Here is a 19,332-nt window from a genome sequence, read left to right as displayed (position 1 = left end):
ATATATATATAAATATATATAAAATATTCTAAACTGCAGTGGAACTGCCACATTTAAAAATATTTGCAACATTTAAAACAACAATTTAAAATTAAATCTCTCTCAGTTGTACTCACAATTTGATTACAATTCTGTAAGTATTGAAACATTATGTGAAAGGCCAAAATTATGTATGTAAGAAGAAGAAAGACATAAAAAGGATTACTTATTTCTAGTGGCTTCTAGGTGTTTTCTCTTAACAGAGTCTGAACACTCAATCTAATATGGAAAACAACATACCACATATCTGATGTCTTTTACAATTATGCCATTTTTTTATATGCTATCACTTGAACACAACATTATCTCTAGAATTTTAAAATATGTACTCAGTCTTACTTATTAAACTACAGGTTTTCAGAGCTTAATCTCAGTAAAAAAACAAAACACAACACAACACAAAATAAAATAAAAAAGCATCTTCTGTGTACCTTACCTTTTGTGCAAAATGACAGCAGATACTACATCTTTTCTCCTATTATGTATCGCTTCATGGAAAAAAGAAGCTACCGCTTTGTTGAACAGAATTTTCGCACCATAGTCAAGAAGTAACCTTACTGCTTTTGCATGTCCTTCTCTTGCAGCCAAGTGCAAAGCTGTGTTCTGTGCAGAAAAGTAGTACAGCAGTGCATCCATGAGAATAATTAAAAAAAAAAAACATATTTCATTCCTTTCCCACGTTGAAAAGTCACGTTATTCCGAGTTGCAAGTCCTGAATACTTTTGCCAGGAACATTAAAATGTAGAATATTGTCACAGAGATTCTGAGAGATATTACAGAAAAGTTTTTTATTCTATGTCTACAGCTACAGTAGTGCTAAATCTGAAGAGGAAACTCAGTTGTAGGTAAGAAAAGCCAATTTATTAATATCTTCTAGTTTTGTAACTAACAAACTGCAAGTCACAAATAGGTAAAAATGATGGTATCTACAGATACAGAAGACCAAATAAGTAAAATTGATAATCAGGAAGAGAAGCATCCAATTATATCCAGATATGCTTATACAAAGATATCTGCGAGAAAATCTGCAGGCACAGTTTTATAAGAGGAACATATTTTTCTTTGGTATATTCACAAAAGTAAGGCAATGAGTGGTTTAGGAATCAAGTCACACTGAAAATGACTTTTGAAAGCCTTCCCAACTCACCCCGATTTTTCTGAGAGATATTGAGAACTAAGCATTGGCTTCTCATTAATTTCTAGGCAAGATTTGGTCCTAATATAATAATTCTAAATGTTTTCAACACCAGTTCTCAGAGAAATTAGCAACACCTTCTGTGTTGGAAACTGAATAGTTCTTTAAAATGACCACCCTATGTTTTCTGATGGGGAACTGTGAGGCAGGCTCGTACAAGACATCTCCAATCTAGGAAATGGATTCTGCATTTACCCAAACTTCAGAGCAAGATAGGAGCTGTATCTGCTGCACATCACTGTGTAGAACAGGTGGATTTCAAACAACAGTTTAAGCTGATGAGTTATAGTTGATGGTGGATTTCTTTTAATCTGTATAAGCTCTTTAAATTTAAATTACCGATGTTTGTACCACATTGTTAAAATACTCCTGCATTTTAAAGGGGGCAAGAGAGACATGTATACTCGGTATTTTATGCTTTCTATTAGGCTATTTGCTTTTTTTTGGTCTCCCACTAATAAGAATTAGATAACAACTTCAGCCATCATATATTAATCTAAGCAATAAACTTTAAGAGTGGTGAAATATAAAGACTTTAAATCTGCCACGGGAAATGAAATAGTAGACATGTAATGCGCAGCTGAAAACTACTAATAGCATACCACTGACGTTTTGTCTAGAAATAATAGCAGACAAGAAACAAATAAAGCTATGTGAACACATACCCCTTCTTCATCCACTCTGTCAGTACACTTCACGTTAGTATCCAAAATGATCTGCATTGTGCGAGTGTATCCTCCAAAGGCAGCATGGTGCAGGGCTGTCCAGCCTTTATAATCACTTACATGTAGCAGTATAAAATTAGCAATTATAAATGATTTTTTAAAATAAATTTAAAATAAATATAAATGCCTAAAATGGCATGATTACTGCAGAGATGTTTGTGACTTCTGTCAGCTATTATGTGACTATCAACACATCACTTGGAAATAAAAGGTTCAACTCAATAATAGTATTTGGATCTCCCTCTCTCTTCTCTCTCTTTTTCTGTATATATCTGGAATGCACCCATTTTCTTATATTTCCCTTGAAAATGACTCAAAAGCTTGCAATATTTGGTTACTAATACTCGGCAACAGATGTGACATAGAGCATGGCCATGTTATGGAATTTTGCATTTAAAGACAGTGAATATACAAAACATTATAAGCACACAAATCTATTCCCATTAATATTACTTCATCTTAGTATAATGAAACTCATTAAGCCTTTTATCACATAGAACCTGCTGGAACATTTTTAAAAAATGCCAGTCTTAGGTCTAAATTAAGCCTAAATACATACACAAATACATGTGTACACATATACATACATACATAAACTTATGTATGTATATGTATAACATCATCTCTATCTTTGCTAGGTGTACTAGTCCAGCTAAGGACACTGGAAATAAAGAGTTTGACAACGGGTCCTTCAGAGTCACAAATAACGAACGTATGTGCTAAAGGATCTCCTCAGAACACTTGGGCCTGTAGCTGCAGTGGACTTGGAAGCACAGGACTTGAAAATTAAAGCTCTAGACTGTACCTTGGAAACAAGACTCTCAACTTTTGGTAACTTTGGCTCCTGTCTTTACAGGTGTGGGCCTGGAAGATTTTGTGGAGCTGCCAATGATCTGAGGATCTTTGACCTGAAATCAGGACTTAGAGTGCAAGGCAAGTTGCCTGTGAACTACCAGTCCTACGAAACCCTACTCAAGCCTGTAAGTGAAGCTGATGTGATTATAATATTTCAAAACCAATATTTTTTCCAGCAAAAGGTTCAATATTCTCTCAGTTGGATTTGAGAAACCTCAGTTTCCCCAGCATTAGAAGAGTTGCTTTACAGCTAGCCATGTTTCTATGTGTCAGGCAGAAGTAAGGCACAGTTTAGTTTAGTGACTATTTTATAAATATGCTTTTACAGTGTATCTTTATATTTGTATATATTAAAATATAAAATATTTTAATATCTCATATTGATATTTATATTGTATTAACTTCCCAGCATACGGACATAAAATGTAGGGTGTTAGCTCTTTTTTTCCCTAATGAATGGAAATCTGTATACTTACCAGAGAAAAAGAGCCCCTCTCTTCAGAAGAAACTGAACTACCTTCTCATGACCATTCTGGGCTGCCAAATGAAGGGGAGTCATTCCCTTCTTATCACCTTCATTCAAAAGTCTTGTGTCTTTCATATCTCTTATAAGTCGTTGACATGTATTGATGCGCCCATAGCTTTGAAAGATGAACATAGAAATTAATGTCAAAAAATATGGATGGAAAAAATGGCATTGATTCCATAGCCTAGACTGCACTACTAACCTGGCAGCAAAGTGTAACGGTGACTTCTTGTCCCTGCTCTTAGAGTAGATGGAAACGTTGAGGCTGAGTAAATTATTTACAGAGAGGGCCACACCTTGTCTACATGCATAATGCAATGGAGTGCATCCTTCATTATCTTCATCCACTACAAGATTTTTAATATGTTCCATCTGTTACCCCCCAAAAAACCCCAAAAGCACATAATTAGATTTATATCACTAATACTCCACAGCTTCTAATAGTTTGTAACAATAGCATTAATACTTTAAAGCAGTATCTAAAAATAAGAAACTTTAGGAAAAGTAAATGTAGCAACAATGAGCATTTAATGTCTGCTAATTTGTGGGTCACCATTTTTTCAAATGGCTACTCTTTGAAGAATACCACAATTTGCCACTCTGCACTCTTACTGCAATCCATCCACAGTACAAGTCTAATACAGGAGATTCTTCTTTGCTGCCATTCAACCATAACACTGCTGTCAGCAGAAGGCTTGTGCAGAATGTAAGGGTAGTCTATAGTCTGTATTCAGTAGGCAAACTTCTGGCTGTCAAGAACTATCCGTTCACCAGTTTAAAGTGTAATTTTTTTTCTCCCTTTCCTCTTTCTCATCTTCATTTCCCTGCTATTCCTCTGTACCTTGTCTAAGACTACCCTACATATAGTCTTTTTTAAAGCAACTAAAAATCTCCTCCTCTGGTGTGCTCCACTCCTTTATCTGAATATTAGCGCGATCAATAATTAGAAAGTCAATGCAGACAACTGAGAGTTATCACTCTGGTTTAAAATTGATTCTCTACATCTGCTGAAAAGGGAGGTTAAATCCATTCTGCATTACTAATCAAAGTTGTTTACACATTTCAGCAGACATTGTAAGATCAGTCACACTTGATTCACATTTAAAAGGTTGTTTCTGGAGCTCTGGAGGCCCACAAATTTAACTCTTTCAAGAGAGCTTCGGGTCTAGCAATATGAGTGCTTCACCTCATCACAGACAAATACAAATCCATGTTTCACATAATTTTAAAACTAAATCCAAGTCTTCATTACAGTCCAGACCACACAAAGCTCCTGCAGAATATGCTGTAAGCTATTTAAGTCCTAGAACTTGACTGAATATGAGCACATCCCCCAGCTTTACTGCATGCAAGCTGGGAAAATAGAAGTGAAAAGTTCTATATTTTATTGCCTACCTCTTGAGCTATTCAATCCCCCACAGCAAAATAACTTATGGAATTATGTTATTCCTTTGCCTGGCAATAAGAAAACTGTATTATTGGCTTTGAAATGTTTTCATGAGAGATATGTACCTCTTCAAACTATTTTTTGTGACACTGGGCAACTTAACAAGTATGATAAACTTTTACAAACATTCTAGAACAAAACGGTAGTTGCTTTTTTCTTTACATTTTCTAGTAAGGGCAACAGAAAGACATACACTGATGCTTACTGTACCTGCAGAAATTTCTCATTCAGATGCTGTAATCCTCCAGGCTGCAATACCGTCAAATGCAAGAAATTCCGACCGAGATGATCTTTTAATGATACATTTGCTCCTAGATAAATATGGAAATAAATACCAGCAACTTCAAAACTGCCGGGCCCTGGCACTAATTGATGGTGTTTAAGACAAAGAAACAAATGTTGAACAACTGTGTTTATAAACCTATAAAACAACAAACATTGTTTCAAGTCAACATTATAGCATAAATTTTACTTACAAAAAAACCCTTACTGACACTCAGATTTCATCATTATCTCATGTGTGTATGCATTTTGTATTTCACTGAAGCACTAAGATTTATGTGGGGCCCTTATATTCAGAGACACTGAGCACCCACAAATCAAGAGGCAAATTAAAGATGCAGATGATCACCTCTTCTAATCTTTTAAAGTTGCAATCTTGTTTCGGCTTCAAAACTTATTACAGGGCTTGTTAACATAATCAGTTATATTACTACTAACAAGAGGAAATATAGTAACAATAATTAGCTTGCACCAAAAGTGTAGCAATTGAAAGATATAGCTCAAACATTTTTCAAGGTGACTGTGATTATGTAAAATCACAGGTAACACTTGAAAGATAGGATTAACATTCAAAGACTTTTTGCTAGTATGAAACATGACTCTGTATAAGTGGTACACTTATTCCACAGTTCTGCTTACTTTGTGAACTGCTAAGGAATGCAGGGATGGAATGCCAGTGCCACCTCTACCTTGAGAAGCATGACACATGGCATATACATTTTTCTAGAGCCTGTTCATTCTGTATGAAAAAGGGTGAAATCATCACTCTAATTCTTCCTTTATCTCAGGGGATATCAGCACTGTGCAGCTGTTTAGCTCAACTGCTCCTGGACCATATGCTGAAGTACTGAACTGAAATTGAGACAAAAGTTAGATGTAGGTTTTAACATGCATGAACCCTGCTCAAATGAAGTATATTATATGTGTATATTCCTTTTTACCTTTTGAGAGCAGTAAATTCACAATTTTCCATGATGCACAGGATGTGGCCAACAGAAGTGGGGATCGGCCTTCTATGTCAACACTATTAATATTAGCCCCCTGCAATAAAGAATTTCAAGTTTATCATGAATAACAAGTAAATGAAATTTTAAAATGGTGCTGCCCATTATAAGCATAGCAGAATTACTCTTTCAAGAGAGTAATTCTTAGTAACTCCAGATACCAATTCAATAAACATTTTATATAAAAGTCTATATATAAACTCACTATATAAAACTACTATGTTTTCAAACTATCAGCCACATCCCAGTCATCTATATATATAAATTTAGATGCCTGGATAATAGCGGCCTACTTCTAGGTATACTGAACTCAGGACTCATGATTTTTTGCTAGCATACCTTTCCATGCATTTAAATACTCAAAATAAATAATTCTAATTTGAAGATACTGGGATTAAAGCTCTGGAGAAATACAGAAACCACAGCTCTTTCGAATGATGTGCTCTTACCTATCAAACAATTACCAGAACAAGACTCTTTCGAATCTCTATACTATATGGATGCTGTTCAGGAAGTAACCAGAGATTAGTATAGTTTGATCTGTATAGCTTGATCTATCTTCATTTTCTATTCTTCATCATAAGCTATATGAGCCAAGTTAATTCTGTCCCCAAAGTAGCTGTATCAACAGTGGACACATTTTTATTCTGCAAACTCAAGGTTTTTGATATGACCTTTCTCCTTAGGGGAAGCACAAGGACTGGAATGAGATATCCTGGCAAAAGCCCAGTTTTGCTGTTTTGTCTATTTTGGCACAAGATACATATTGCCAGGACAGTATGGTCACTATGGTCACAGTATCACTATGATCATATCAGCAAAATACTATGATCATAAACATATCTATCTAAAAAATCCCACCAACAAGGGAGTACAAAGATACAATGAACCAATGAGAAATATGTATATTTTATGATGTTTTAGATATAATTTTTCTAGATATTGAGTTGCAAGTCAAATTAGATGAACAAAGTACACAAAAAATCTATTTTATTTCAGATAATATCCAAAGATCATGGATAAAAATAAATCAATGGGAGTTTTTCCATTAACTTGAATCATCTTTGGGTCCAGTCCTAATTCAAGAGAGAATTAATCATAATCATAAACAATATTTACTTTCTAGGATGGTAAAACCTGTAATGTAGCAATAAGAAACATTTATTAATGTACAATGATTACTTTACCACAGAGAACAGGAAGCTTCTGATGTATGCTCATTAAATGTTTAGAGACTACCACATGCAGGACCTTTTCCCCAGTTACCTTTCTACCACGTCAGACAACCTCTTAAAAATGTTCTTATTCATCAAAGAAACAGAGACCGTGTTTTATCCAAGTGGCTCATTCATTTCAGTGAATACAGAGTAGCAATTTCCAGTTAATAATGCAATCTTTAATCATCTTCCCTCCAGATAATATCATTGTTCAGCCTTCAGCAAAATGAATTCAGCAACATTCATCATTATTTATCACTATAAGGAGTAACTCATATATTGCCAATATATTTACCACATTTATGATAGAGCTGAATTAAGAGCTTTTAAATTTAGTTTCTGAACTCCTTTTACTTTTGCATTTATACATTAATTTATATGAATTAAGCAGACATTAATAAAAAAAATATTATGCAAATTTTGTAAATATCAACTCCTATTTATACCAATTTAATCTTTCATTTTTCTTTTAGTGAAGACAAAAAGCAAAAGGGGAAAAAGAATGTAAAAACAAAAAGGCAAGAAAATATATAAAATTATTGCTTATTTACTTTGAATAAGCATGTATCAATAAAATTAATGAAGCAAAATCAGGAAGCACCAGACATCTCAGCGTTAAATTGTCCAGTACACAAGAAAAAAAAAACCAAAACACCAACACTAAAAGCTGCAGGAAAATTATTAAGATACTGACTAAATCATGAGAACTTTTGAATTTTCATGTCTTTATTCTTCTTTATAGTTTTGCACATAGCTTCCAAACACAATCACGCCACTTGCACACACAAACCAGATACTGTGCACTTAATTGTCAAATGTGACAATGGCCACTGACATTATTGTTAAAGTAATTGTCCTTAAAATGCTTAACTTGCAAATCAATTTTTAAGTGGTGCTTCTTTAAAGCTATTAAATTTTGTAATGTTTAGAAGTTGGGAATACTGATGTAGGTTTCTGTCTTTTCCCTTTTATTAAGGCTTCAGCTAGCCTTCAGTTATGGCAAACCATAGCTGTACATCTCACCAATACAAGAGCATGTACTCATTGCCACATTATGTTGAGGCCAAATCCAAAATAATGAAGAACTCTTCAAGAAATACCTGTAGAGTTTGATCCTCTGATTTTTTGTGTAGCACACTGACCTACAACTTAGAAAAAATATGGTGTAATTTAAATGTAAAAACCATACATAGTGTGCCTGGACAATTCTGTTTAGGATAGATAAACTTACCTTTTCTATCTAGAAGAAATAGGTCTAACACTCTATCTGTTTACAATGGCTTTTATTTTCAGACACAAAAAGTACAAAAAAATCAGATAAAGGAAGTAATCATTGTAAGTTAATGTGCGTGAAAAGTGGACAATTAATGTATAAGATAAAAAAAAACCCAAACCAGAAAGCCATTCTGAACTGGAATTTCCTATTCCTTTTCAGCAGTAACATTGCTCCACCTTTTCTTTTTCACCCTTGTGTACACCACAGCATATGTGATACCTAATGATCTTGCCAGGAGTGCAAGTGAGCAGGCAGCACAGGTTGTGCCGCATCCCACTAACCCCAACTGGCATATTTTGATCCACTCCCACACAGGGCAAATGAAAACAATCCTAAAGCTTCAAACCTGACATACTTTATATGGAAAGCCAAAGAAATCCTCAGCATAGGCCAAAATAGTAAAAACAACACTCAAGGAATAGAAGTTTGTTCTTAGCAAATGCAATGTTAAAGATATTCCCTCTAATACTTTGTGCACACAAGCCCCCACGTGCAAAAGGTTGTGCCTGTATTTCTCAGGTAATAACTTCTGTAGATAGGTCATTTTGTCAGACACGCTCAAGCAGTCAAACCTCACCATTTCACATCTGAATTAGAAATAAGCACAACATTTAGTTCTAAAACCAATCCCTGCAACAGAGATTCTGAGAAAAGCAAAACTGAATTAAGAGGAGAATTTTTCTTAATAGAATTGTCATGAAATTAAGTAAAAAACCTAAACATACAGAAAATGAACAAGAAGTCTGCTGACTTCTGAAAATTTCCTCAGCAGAGTTGGGCATATAATAGTTATATGAGCCTTAGTTTAATTGGTATAAATGGATGCTTGGAGCATAGCCAGTTACATCTCTTCTCTTTCTTCCTCATGTTTATTCAGGAAAGAAATATAACCAAACTACATTGAGTAAAGACTGTTTCTAGATCATGCGCAAACTTCAGTATATGGCTACGTGATCCAAGAACAATCGTATATACATACCTTAAAGAAAGGATTTCTTTCTGGAAAAATCAGATTAAATTTAATGCATGTTTAGCATTTATTTCATGTTTCTCATCTTAAAAGTGAGGATGACTGAACCAGTTTGGCATATTAGGTAAAAGATGTTTATGAAGCCTTACTGAGTAAGTAAAAATGGAAATAAAAATGCAAGTTTCCATCCTCTGTAACTATGGGATGCTATTATAGAGCCATAACTGCTGTTGTATGCAACTGTCAATTATGCATTATGAAGTAGATTTTTTTATATATATATAAAAATAACCTACACCTGGGAACACATTCTCCTTTACGAATTTCTCTATGCAGCCCTGTAGTAATAGATAGCAATAACCTCTATAAACATGTTACTTGGTTAAATATTTACCATTGAAATCAAATACTCTGCCAGTTCATAATGATCAAACAATGCCGTCCTGTGGGGAAAAATGCAAAAATACAGTAACATTAGAAAGGACAATAAAGTTTCAAGCCAAAGCATATAATTTTTCTCCATTTGCTGCATTTTCTAGTGTTTTCAAACATCTACATTTTAAAATAAAGAGACAGAGAAATTCTTATTATATAATTCATTTTAACAAATTGTTTTGATCTTTGTTATGTAATTTTGGTTTTAAACTAAGTTCAGTTCATTTAATACACTGAAAACTCACTGTGGGAAACAAAAACCTTACTGGTAGGCCAACAGACATTTTACCACTGATTTTTAACATAACCAGTCATTTCACATGTCAAATCTTTTGCTGTACCACACAAGGTCAATCTAGAATTCCATAAATTTCAGGTTCAGTTTGTTCAAGGCAGACCTAAAGTCTTAAATCCATTTCACTGATCTGATCTTCAACAATAACTTGAACAAAAATATATTTTGTATAATAATGCTAGCGGGGTTAAAATGGCAATGACTCAGCTAAACATGTATTCTGACTCTGGCAGGCAAGTCTGCTTGAACAAATATAATATACTGATATAAATCATGGTGACATTTATCAATTTACTAAAAATATGTTAAAGCTGTCTATACACATGAAAAGTTCTTAGATTTTATTCTACAATAAAGCATTGAATTATTTATTATAGGGAAAAAATGCTCAAAGCAGGAAGTATAGCACAGTTAATACACACAGTCTAAATGTTTTCCCAAGTCAGACCGCTATTAAATATTTTGACTTAATGAGCAACACAGAAGGACAGTTCCAAGGTTGTACTGTATCTCAAAGACAACAGTTTCCTTAGCATTATAAGAGGTAATAACATAGGGTGTATTATAGTTAGAACCGATTACTCAAAAGACGTATTTTAAAAATCATGTCATGGTTCCAAATAAGTAGAGATGCCTCCATTATCTATAGCAGCCCCCTCCAGCTAGGCATAAATACTGAATGCTTCACACACACTCAAAATAAATTCCAATGTGCCTGAAGAGAGAGCAAAGTATTTTATAAAATATTTAGATGGAAACATGACAGTAGGAATGTGAATGGATCATGTCCTGATCACTGCTCCTTCACTACTCAACAAGTTAACATTCCTATTGTTTATTTATGTTCTGAGAGATTTGGGTGTCTTTCTACCTTTCTGATGATTCTTGATAATATTTTTTTCCTGTTCCACAGACATATGGAGCAGAGTGTCATTCTTTTTGGTCCAAAGCTTTTTCCAAGGACAGTCTTTTCCATGGATATGACAGCCAGTTATCTATTAAGTAGTACATTGTGTCTGCACAATTTTCTTTGGCATTCTGTCATCACTTTGTCTTCGGTAGTGTTCTATCGCAGTAGCATTTCCAAATGTACCCAAACCTTATCTTAAGTTTACAACACACTCCCCTTTTAAATTCCGTCAATTATCTTTGAATCATTCCACTTTATACCATGTCCAAAGGACAATCATCTCTACTGTCTCTGACTTTCTACCAATTATTTCATATAGTAAAACTCCTACTGTTACTGAATAACACTGTAAAATTACTACACTTCACTTAAATGCAATGAGACATATCTTTCTTGCAAAAATGTATAAATGTGGAAATACACTATCTTCCATTGAGTTGGTAGCATCTTATGCTACAGAAGACTGAGGAAACTCCTAAACCATCTAGCGCTTTGGTTTCAAATGTACTGTGAAAGACTAGAGGTCTAGAGGATTATTACATACACAAACGCCATCTGCAACTTTATAGTCACAGGGAGGTGTACCAACATCTACTTGTACCTGATCAGGTATAAAATAATTTTTTCTGAGGGAAAAAAAAGGTTTTTTAAACTGTTTATATTATTTTTCATTAATTTTCTGGAGAACATAGCCCCATTAGATGAGGGCATTTGTTCCACAACCTCAGAAGCTGTTAACAATTCCATAAACTTGTTCACCTACTACTTCTTTACTGTAGTCAATTTTCACTATAAGCTGTTAGTGAACATTCCCTGACGTGGTTCCAAGGTAACTGGAACTGTTCTGATTTTGGTATCAGCACCAAAATCTTTAACATTCTGACCAAATTACTGATTCTTTCACATTATACTAAAACTCCCATCCCCATGGAGAAGTTCTAACCCATGTGGAAGGGTGTTCCAAAGTATATTATATAAAGTATTACTGGATGTTGAGAATAACTAAGAATATCATGGCTCACAATTTATAGTGAAGTTTGGCAAAGCAGTCTCCTACCTGTGAAGCAATGTTTCCTTGTTCCCATCTACTGCATCAATAATGGATTCCTCACCAGCATAGGATGACATCATTAACTTTACAATCTCAGTTGCTCCTTGAGTGGCTGCAAAATGAAGTGCTGTGCATTTTTCATTCTGTAAATGGGAAAATAAACCAACATTTAAACCCCAACAACCTAACCCTCAACCTACTAAACACACTAATGATCTAGCCTGGGATTTGTAATTCCTAAATGCCGAAATTTCTATGCAGGTAATAAGACTTTAGACTTCAATTAAAATAGTGGAACTCTAAAGAGATCTTAAAGACCAGAAAACACTAAAGAGACAGTTTTAAAGTATCACTACAAAGCTTCTTATTATTCTATGTCAAGTCCCTAAGATATGAGAAAATGAGTGTTCACAATTTTTTGTAGTTGAATTAATAAACAGACACACACAACATCCTTTAATACAAGAAGTGAAGCAAAGGAAAACTACAGGAAACCATAGGTAGACCAGTACAAATGAATAAGCAAATAAATATGCCTATACAATACAGAAAATGCATTCTTTTGAAATGCTTTTTACTTCCTTAAATGGAATCTTCCTTAGGTATCACTCTTAAACAAAATTTTCTGCAGGTTAAAAATAACTTGGTCTAATATGTTATTAAACTATTATAAGCTAGACAGGTGTAAAATTATTAAGCAATAAATAAACGATTAGAACAAGATTTGCCAAAACAGGATTTCGTTTAGCTAGGTGGGACAAACTAGCTTTGATACATGCCCGTGGGCTTTGACTTTCTCCTTGTCAGAACAGGAACATTTCAGTGAATGCATTGGTATGGGGTTTTCCACAGTGCCATAAGCATTTTCAAAACAGTCTTAACCATTACAAAATCGGCAGCATAAATCATCTCATTCAAAAGCTGTGTGTTCAAAGAATCAAACCATCAAAAGAAGGCTAAACCACGCTCTCATGAGTTGATTTCAGCCTTGCAAACAATTTGACTAATGATAGTCAATTTCAGAAATGTTTATTCATCACGAAATTGGGCACAGGCCCTTACACCAACAGTATCACAGGAGCAGCAGTAGTATCATGAATTTGTGCTTGCTTACAAAGCAACTAGAAAGGCCAGGGCAAGGCTGAGGATAAAAAAGAATGACAAGAAAGGGTCAGATTGAATATCCCATTTCTGGGAAGGGATGATAGCAGCTGCATAGCAAAGAGTTTGTGAAGAAGGCTGTACTACAGTGATACTTTTCTGGAGTGCTCTCCCAGACTCTGTTTATGACTCAAGGACTTCCTGACCCAGAGGGGAAGTTGTCGTATTCAGTAGTTAAGGACTGATTTTTCTTCTATCAGTCTGCTCAAATGCATTTTGAATCCATGAAAACTTTTCATATCCACAACATCCTATGTAACTTGTGTAAAGAAACCTGACATTTTGCCTGATTTGAACTAGAGACTTGTTTGCATTTGCTGGTCCGTAGGTTTTGCATCGGAAAAGAAAATGAGCAATGGTTACCTGCTCATCTTTTTTTCATACCACTCAGAGATTTAAAGATATCTAAGTTTTAGCAAAATTGTATTTTGCACCATTTGAAGTTTTACCTGTTTTAGATCAATTTGGGCTCCAAATTCAATGCACATTTTAATCATTTCAAGGTCCCCACTTTGAACCGCCAAATGAAGTGGACTGCACTTTCCATTATTGGTAAAATTGATGTGAGTTTTAGCAGAGTGACCCAATTCTTCACCTGAGAAATGAAAATAAATGGATTTTTTTTAAGCAAGAAAGATAACAGAAGCTATCAAGGCTTTCAAAGCAAGTATATTAACTGTGGAATAATATTCTCCCCTTCCAAATGTGAACCTTTCACATCTATTATTAAACAATGGATGGGTACATATTTAGAAAGGCAGTTAAGCTGCTGCTCCAATCCTATAAAAGTTACTAGCATGAATTGCCCATAGGAACAATTGCATTAACTTCTTCTAAGTTAAGTTCAATCACAGTTATAAGTGCTTGTTTGCACAGTTCTTTGAGAATTAAAGAGGTAAACTGGTAACGCTACTATAAATAATAAATCTTACTGACTGCTTGCGAGCAACATATTTACCTTTTTTTAAAAGAATTTCCATACATGTTTTTGCACCTGAAAATGCAGCTGCATGGATAGGCATACATCCTGTTTTGTTTGGTTTACATATTTTCCCGCCATTTTCAATCTGAAAAATAATGCCTGGATATAGCTTAATGACATACAGAAAATTCTGACTAATGAACATACTATTACAGGTATAGTCTCCTGGGTAGCTATCTCCTTTTTTATGTTGTATATGCATTGTGAAGTTTATATACAAACATCTTTTACATGTTATATCCATACATTTATACATACATGTGCTTCATTTTGTGTTCTGATGACCTTCAAAATTAGTTTAAGTTTTTTCCTATTTGCCACTCAGATATATTTATATATGCTCTTAAAAGATTAAAGTTTATTAATAACTTATGCAAAGTAACTTGAGTATTAGATTCATGATTAACTTTCCTCCATTGAACAAAGACAGAACACAGGAACAGAATAACATTGCATAAAGGTAAACAGAATCATATCAAAAGATGATAGATAATTGTACCTACCAGGAGTGTCAGTGCTTCAGGATTATCCTTGTAACATGCTACAATTATAGGTGTGTTCCCTGCTTCACCTTCCAAATTAACATCTGTACTGCTATGCTGGACTAAAATCTAAATGTTTAAGAGAACATTCAGTCAGCTGTAAGCAAAATACAACAACAAAGGCCTGTTCCATTACTTTTGTTTTTTATCACCCATAGCACTCTTGCAACTTACTCTTTTTGCATGCCAACAGCCCACAATGCATAAGCAGAGGAGGGAAAAAATAAGGGAGAATGTAAAAATATGCAGGTGAAAAACGCAGGTGAGAAAAAGATAGTACAATTCTTTACAGCAGACAGCTGGGTAACTAGGATAAACACTGCATATAGCTGCAGAGTATCTTGAAGTTGTATTTAGCAATCTCCCCAATACTGGGAGAAAATCTTTTCTGCAGCAAATTGCAGATGGGTATTTTAAACTGAAGTTTGTTATAATGTCTTGTAATATTCTATGTTCCCTGGGAAGTTGCAATGTTGTAGATCCTGCTCGATTAGGCATCTATTGGACAGTTATATTATATAACTGGGATCAAGGGAGACGGGTCTTGATGAAAACAGGGACTCTTCCAGTCCTGAATTCCTGCTTCAGTCCCTGTGCTAACAGCTAACACTGAGATACCTGCATCACCAAGCACCTCTAGGACCACTTCCAGCGTTTTTTGAGAAGCAAAGATCTGGAAATGATAATGACCTTACTGCACCACATATTTATTCCTCTATCTACATATTTATTTAATTGTCTGTCAGTAATTACAATAAATTCTTCTGTACTGGAGGAACTGGCACTTTCCAATCACTCTCAGGCAATTTGACAATAGAAACCAAAGGAGAATTAGCTTGAATAAACAACCGAGTGGGGAAAAAATGAGAGCACATATTTAGTCAAGACCAGAGCTGTAAAGTAACCCAAACCCAACACTTGATACAAAGCCCATTTTAAAAATGTCATTGTATTTCAGATTTTATTGTTCTTAATTTATAGTAAATACAGACTTTGTAAAAGATCTGAGGACAGTGAAATACTTTAGCACTTAAAATCTCTAAAGGATTTTAAGTCTTGAATACAGGAATATGTTTCTTTCTTTTGTTTGGATGAACCAGAAAAAAGACAACTTTAAAGGGAAAAGCAAGTGATGTGGTGTTATGGTTGTATTCACCTAGCAAATTTAAGAACCTTAAAAATTCTGAAATTCTATCCAAATGCCACATATGGAGTGAAAACATTCTCACTGCACTTGGACAAATGATGAAAAAATCATGCTGCTTAAAATCTCAATGCTGTTGCTATTTTACAAGGTTCAAAATGGACAACTTAGTAATTTCTTCACAAAGTATTTTTGTGATTTTTTTTAATTGCAACTTTAGCTATTACTCAAATGATTATTAAAATGTTGATTTTAAAAACTGTGTTTTCTGACTAATTTTAATCTGGTTTTCATAAAAAAAAATACATGAGTTTCAAGAAAATTTTCATACTTCTATAACTCCCTATACAGTTGTAAAAAAAAATAATCGTAATGTAAACATTTGAAGTAACACATGCTTACATGAAATTTCAGTGTTAAAAAGAATATTTGTAAATAAAATTCCTTGTGTTTGGAAAATTTAAAAGAATTCTCCATGAAACATAATGACTACTAATGCTACTAATCATAGCACAAATATTGGTATTTATATAAATCAGCAAGTTTTGATATACATGCTTCTATAAGCATCCTATGTTACACATCCTGCTCACAAAAAAAGCATATGAGGAGATACAGCATATATAAACAAGGTCTTGGTGTTCTGCATGCAGCTGCTTGGAGCTACTTATCAAATCTGCATACTTATGTGGACTTAGACTTACCTTAACGATTTCATTATGCAGGGACTGCACAGCCATATGCAAAGGTGCCATCATATTGGAGTTGAGAATGTTTGGATTGGCTCCTCTGCTGAGAAGCAAACTAACACTTTCAATCTGGTTTTTCTTTGTGGCCCAGTGAAGTGGGGTATTTCCAGAAGAATCCATTACATTTAATACTAGGTCAAAGAAGAGAAAACAAAACAAAACAAAAGCAGAACCATCAAATGTTCTGATCACACTGAAAAAAAAAATTAATTGTCTTGAATGGAGGTTTAGGTTTGTACTACTGCATTTCTTTAAAGAGAAAAAGGGAAAGATTGCATGTCACACAGTGCATTGTGTCAAATGGATTAAATGTGCTGAAATGTAGGTGAAAAAATTAGCTTTTTGGAGCCACTGTATGTTTGCTCAGTAGCCCACAGTCTATCAGTGGAGTTCTATGTAGTTCACAATGCTTATTAATAACTACTAAACAATATCTTTTACACAGAGTGTTTTTCCATCATTCAAGGCCCCATGTTCTCCTACTTATGACTTCTTCTCTAAATTTCCTTACATGGTCTATCTCATCAAATGTTTATCCTTCCCCACTATTAAGTAAAAAAGATGTGATCACAACTTAAATGACAAGTACGACAAACCAGATTACTTCTCTTTTACATTTCCAGTATTTTAAATGTAACAAAAGACACATAACATGTACAAGGAAGACAAAAAGTCAAGCCTACTGTACTTCACTGCAGTTTTCTTTTTCATATCTGAAGACTGTAAAACTGAGTTCCAAACAAAATAAGATATATTGAATCACTGCACTAGAGATAAAACAGTCTTAACATAACAAGGGTGACCCAAACCACAACCAACTCACTGCAAACTGTGGCAGACAGTTTGAACTACATTTAAATCTATAAATGTAGGTAACATACTAGTTCTGCTTCAGTTGGGTAACAAACACTTTGATTACTGAACTTTTTCATTCCATTAAATAAAATAGTTCATAAAATGTGCATTACCTTCACAAGAAGAATCGTCTATGATCAACTGCATTAATTCTATTTGACCTCCTTCTGCAGCATGATGGAGTGGGGTGGCATTTAATTCATCCACTTTGGTAAGCCCAGAACGATTCTTCTTAATGAAGCTCCGAAGCCTACAGGCACTTCCATCTGAAATCACCTATTTTGGAAAAAAATATTCTCATTTTCTCATTTTACTAACAGGTAAGATGTTAGCAATACTATAATGCGTTACTGTGGGCATGTTACCACGCAATAATTCTCTCACAACTGTTCAGTTTCATAAAGAATTACACAAATCCCGATCAGATTGAGTCAACAGTGAAACTCAGGCTGATTTGATAGATTGGAAAATCAGACTCAGACAAGAAACAGTGCAAAATTAACAAAAATGGAAATTATCTTGACTACATTATCTTGTCTTTCGTCATGAGCTCAAGATCCACCTTCCAACACAGAAAATCTCAAACAAGCAAAGTCGTCACTTACTGTTTTATACTCTCTCCAGCTGTGGCCACATTAAATGAATTCAACAGAGAGGAAAAATTAATAATCTTGAAAAATTCCTTTTTGGACCTTTCTACAGAGACTGATATTATGTCCTGGGCTTTCAAGTTCAGCTGTTGGGTTTTTGTGATGTTCTTTATGTCACAGCAACTAAAAAATTCTTTAATTTCAGCAGTAGCCTAAGACCATCCCATGGGCTACTATCTCCATCTGAAACAATCCAGCATTTTTACAGTGTAATACAGTAAAACCCCCTCCGACAGCTCTGCCTGCTGACACCTTGATACCTCCCTGGTACTGTGCTTTGCAACTAAAGCCCACTATGGAAACCCTGCTGATTCTTACTTTATGATGTTCTCCAAATATTTTTGTTAAGAGTGTTTCAAAACCCATACCTGTGTATGCAGAAAAGTGGTAGGAAAAAAAATGATTGCTGCAGAATGGGCAGGAATTTAAAAACAAGTTATTAAAAAATTAAAAGGGAATTAACCACCCCACACATAATTCAACAAAATTGGGAGGAGAAAAAGGAGAAAAATGCATATCAAAAGTAATGCAAACCTTCCCAAAAATGAGTAAGCAAGCAAAGGTTAAAAAGGGAAATCCTCTAAAATCACTGTTCCTTCCTCCGCTGCAAAAGGAAAGGAAAACTTTGCTCTCCAGAATCCCCTGAGCCACAAAGACTCAACAATTTTTGCTGTCATTAAACAAATATACATTACAGGACAGCCCACTCATACACTTAAGCACTTGTTTAACTTCCTTCAGCTTAATAGTCCCATTGACCTCAGCGCGGTTACTCACGTGAATAATGTTACAAATGTGTTTAAAGATTTAGAAGACTGGGGCCAAACACAGGAACAGCATCTGCTTCAAAAGTGCAATCAGAAAAAGCTAACAGAAAACAGGCGATATCATTGTGGAAAGTGTACTTAAGATGACTCAATTGTCTTAAAAATAAGAGGTCAATTGCATACACGAATATATATACATTTTACACACATCAAAAAGCTATTTAAGAAAATCTTATTACAGAGCCCAGTTATCTT

The 19,332-nt window shown here is 34.5% G+C and overlaps 1 protein-coding gene across 1 annotated transcript; it reads right to left on the bottom strand.

The window, feature by feature from the left end:
- Positions 1 to 471: 471 nt before the first annotated feature.
- On the bottom strand, positions 472 to 19,051 carry LOC104616319 (transient receptor potential cation channel subfamily A member 1-like). The gene is made up of 14 exons (XM_010285124.1): positions 19,001 to 19,051; positions 17,774 to 17,936; positions 16,761 to 16,936; positions 14,874 to 14,981; positions 14,347 to 14,455; positions 13,838 to 13,983; positions 12,234 to 12,370; positions 9,931 to 9,979; positions 6,011 to 6,110; positions 4,998 to 5,098; positions 3,543 to 3,712; positions 3,291 to 3,455; positions 1,900 to 2,014; positions 472 to 642 (listed from the first exon to the last, which is right to left on the bottom strand). The coding sequence occupies exons 1-14, from the start codon at positions 19,019 to 19,021 to the stop codon at positions 472 to 474; spliced, it is 1,731 nt and encodes a 576-aa protein (XP_010283426.1). The 5' UTR covers positions 19,022 to 19,051.
- Between the last annotated feature and the right edge of the window lie 281 nt (positions 19,052 to 19,332).

The sequence above is a fragment of the Phaethon lepturus genome, unplaced genomic scaffold, assembly GCF_000687285.1.
Source record: "Phaethon lepturus isolate BGI_N335 unplaced genomic scaffold, ASM68728v1 scaffold41914, whole genome shotgun sequence".
Lineage (NCBI taxonomy): Eukaryota > Metazoa > Chordata > Aves > Phaethontiformes > Phaethontidae > Phaethon > Phaethon lepturus.
Note: the sequence above shows the minus strand (reverse complement) of the source record. Positions and strands in the feature narration are given on the sequence as shown.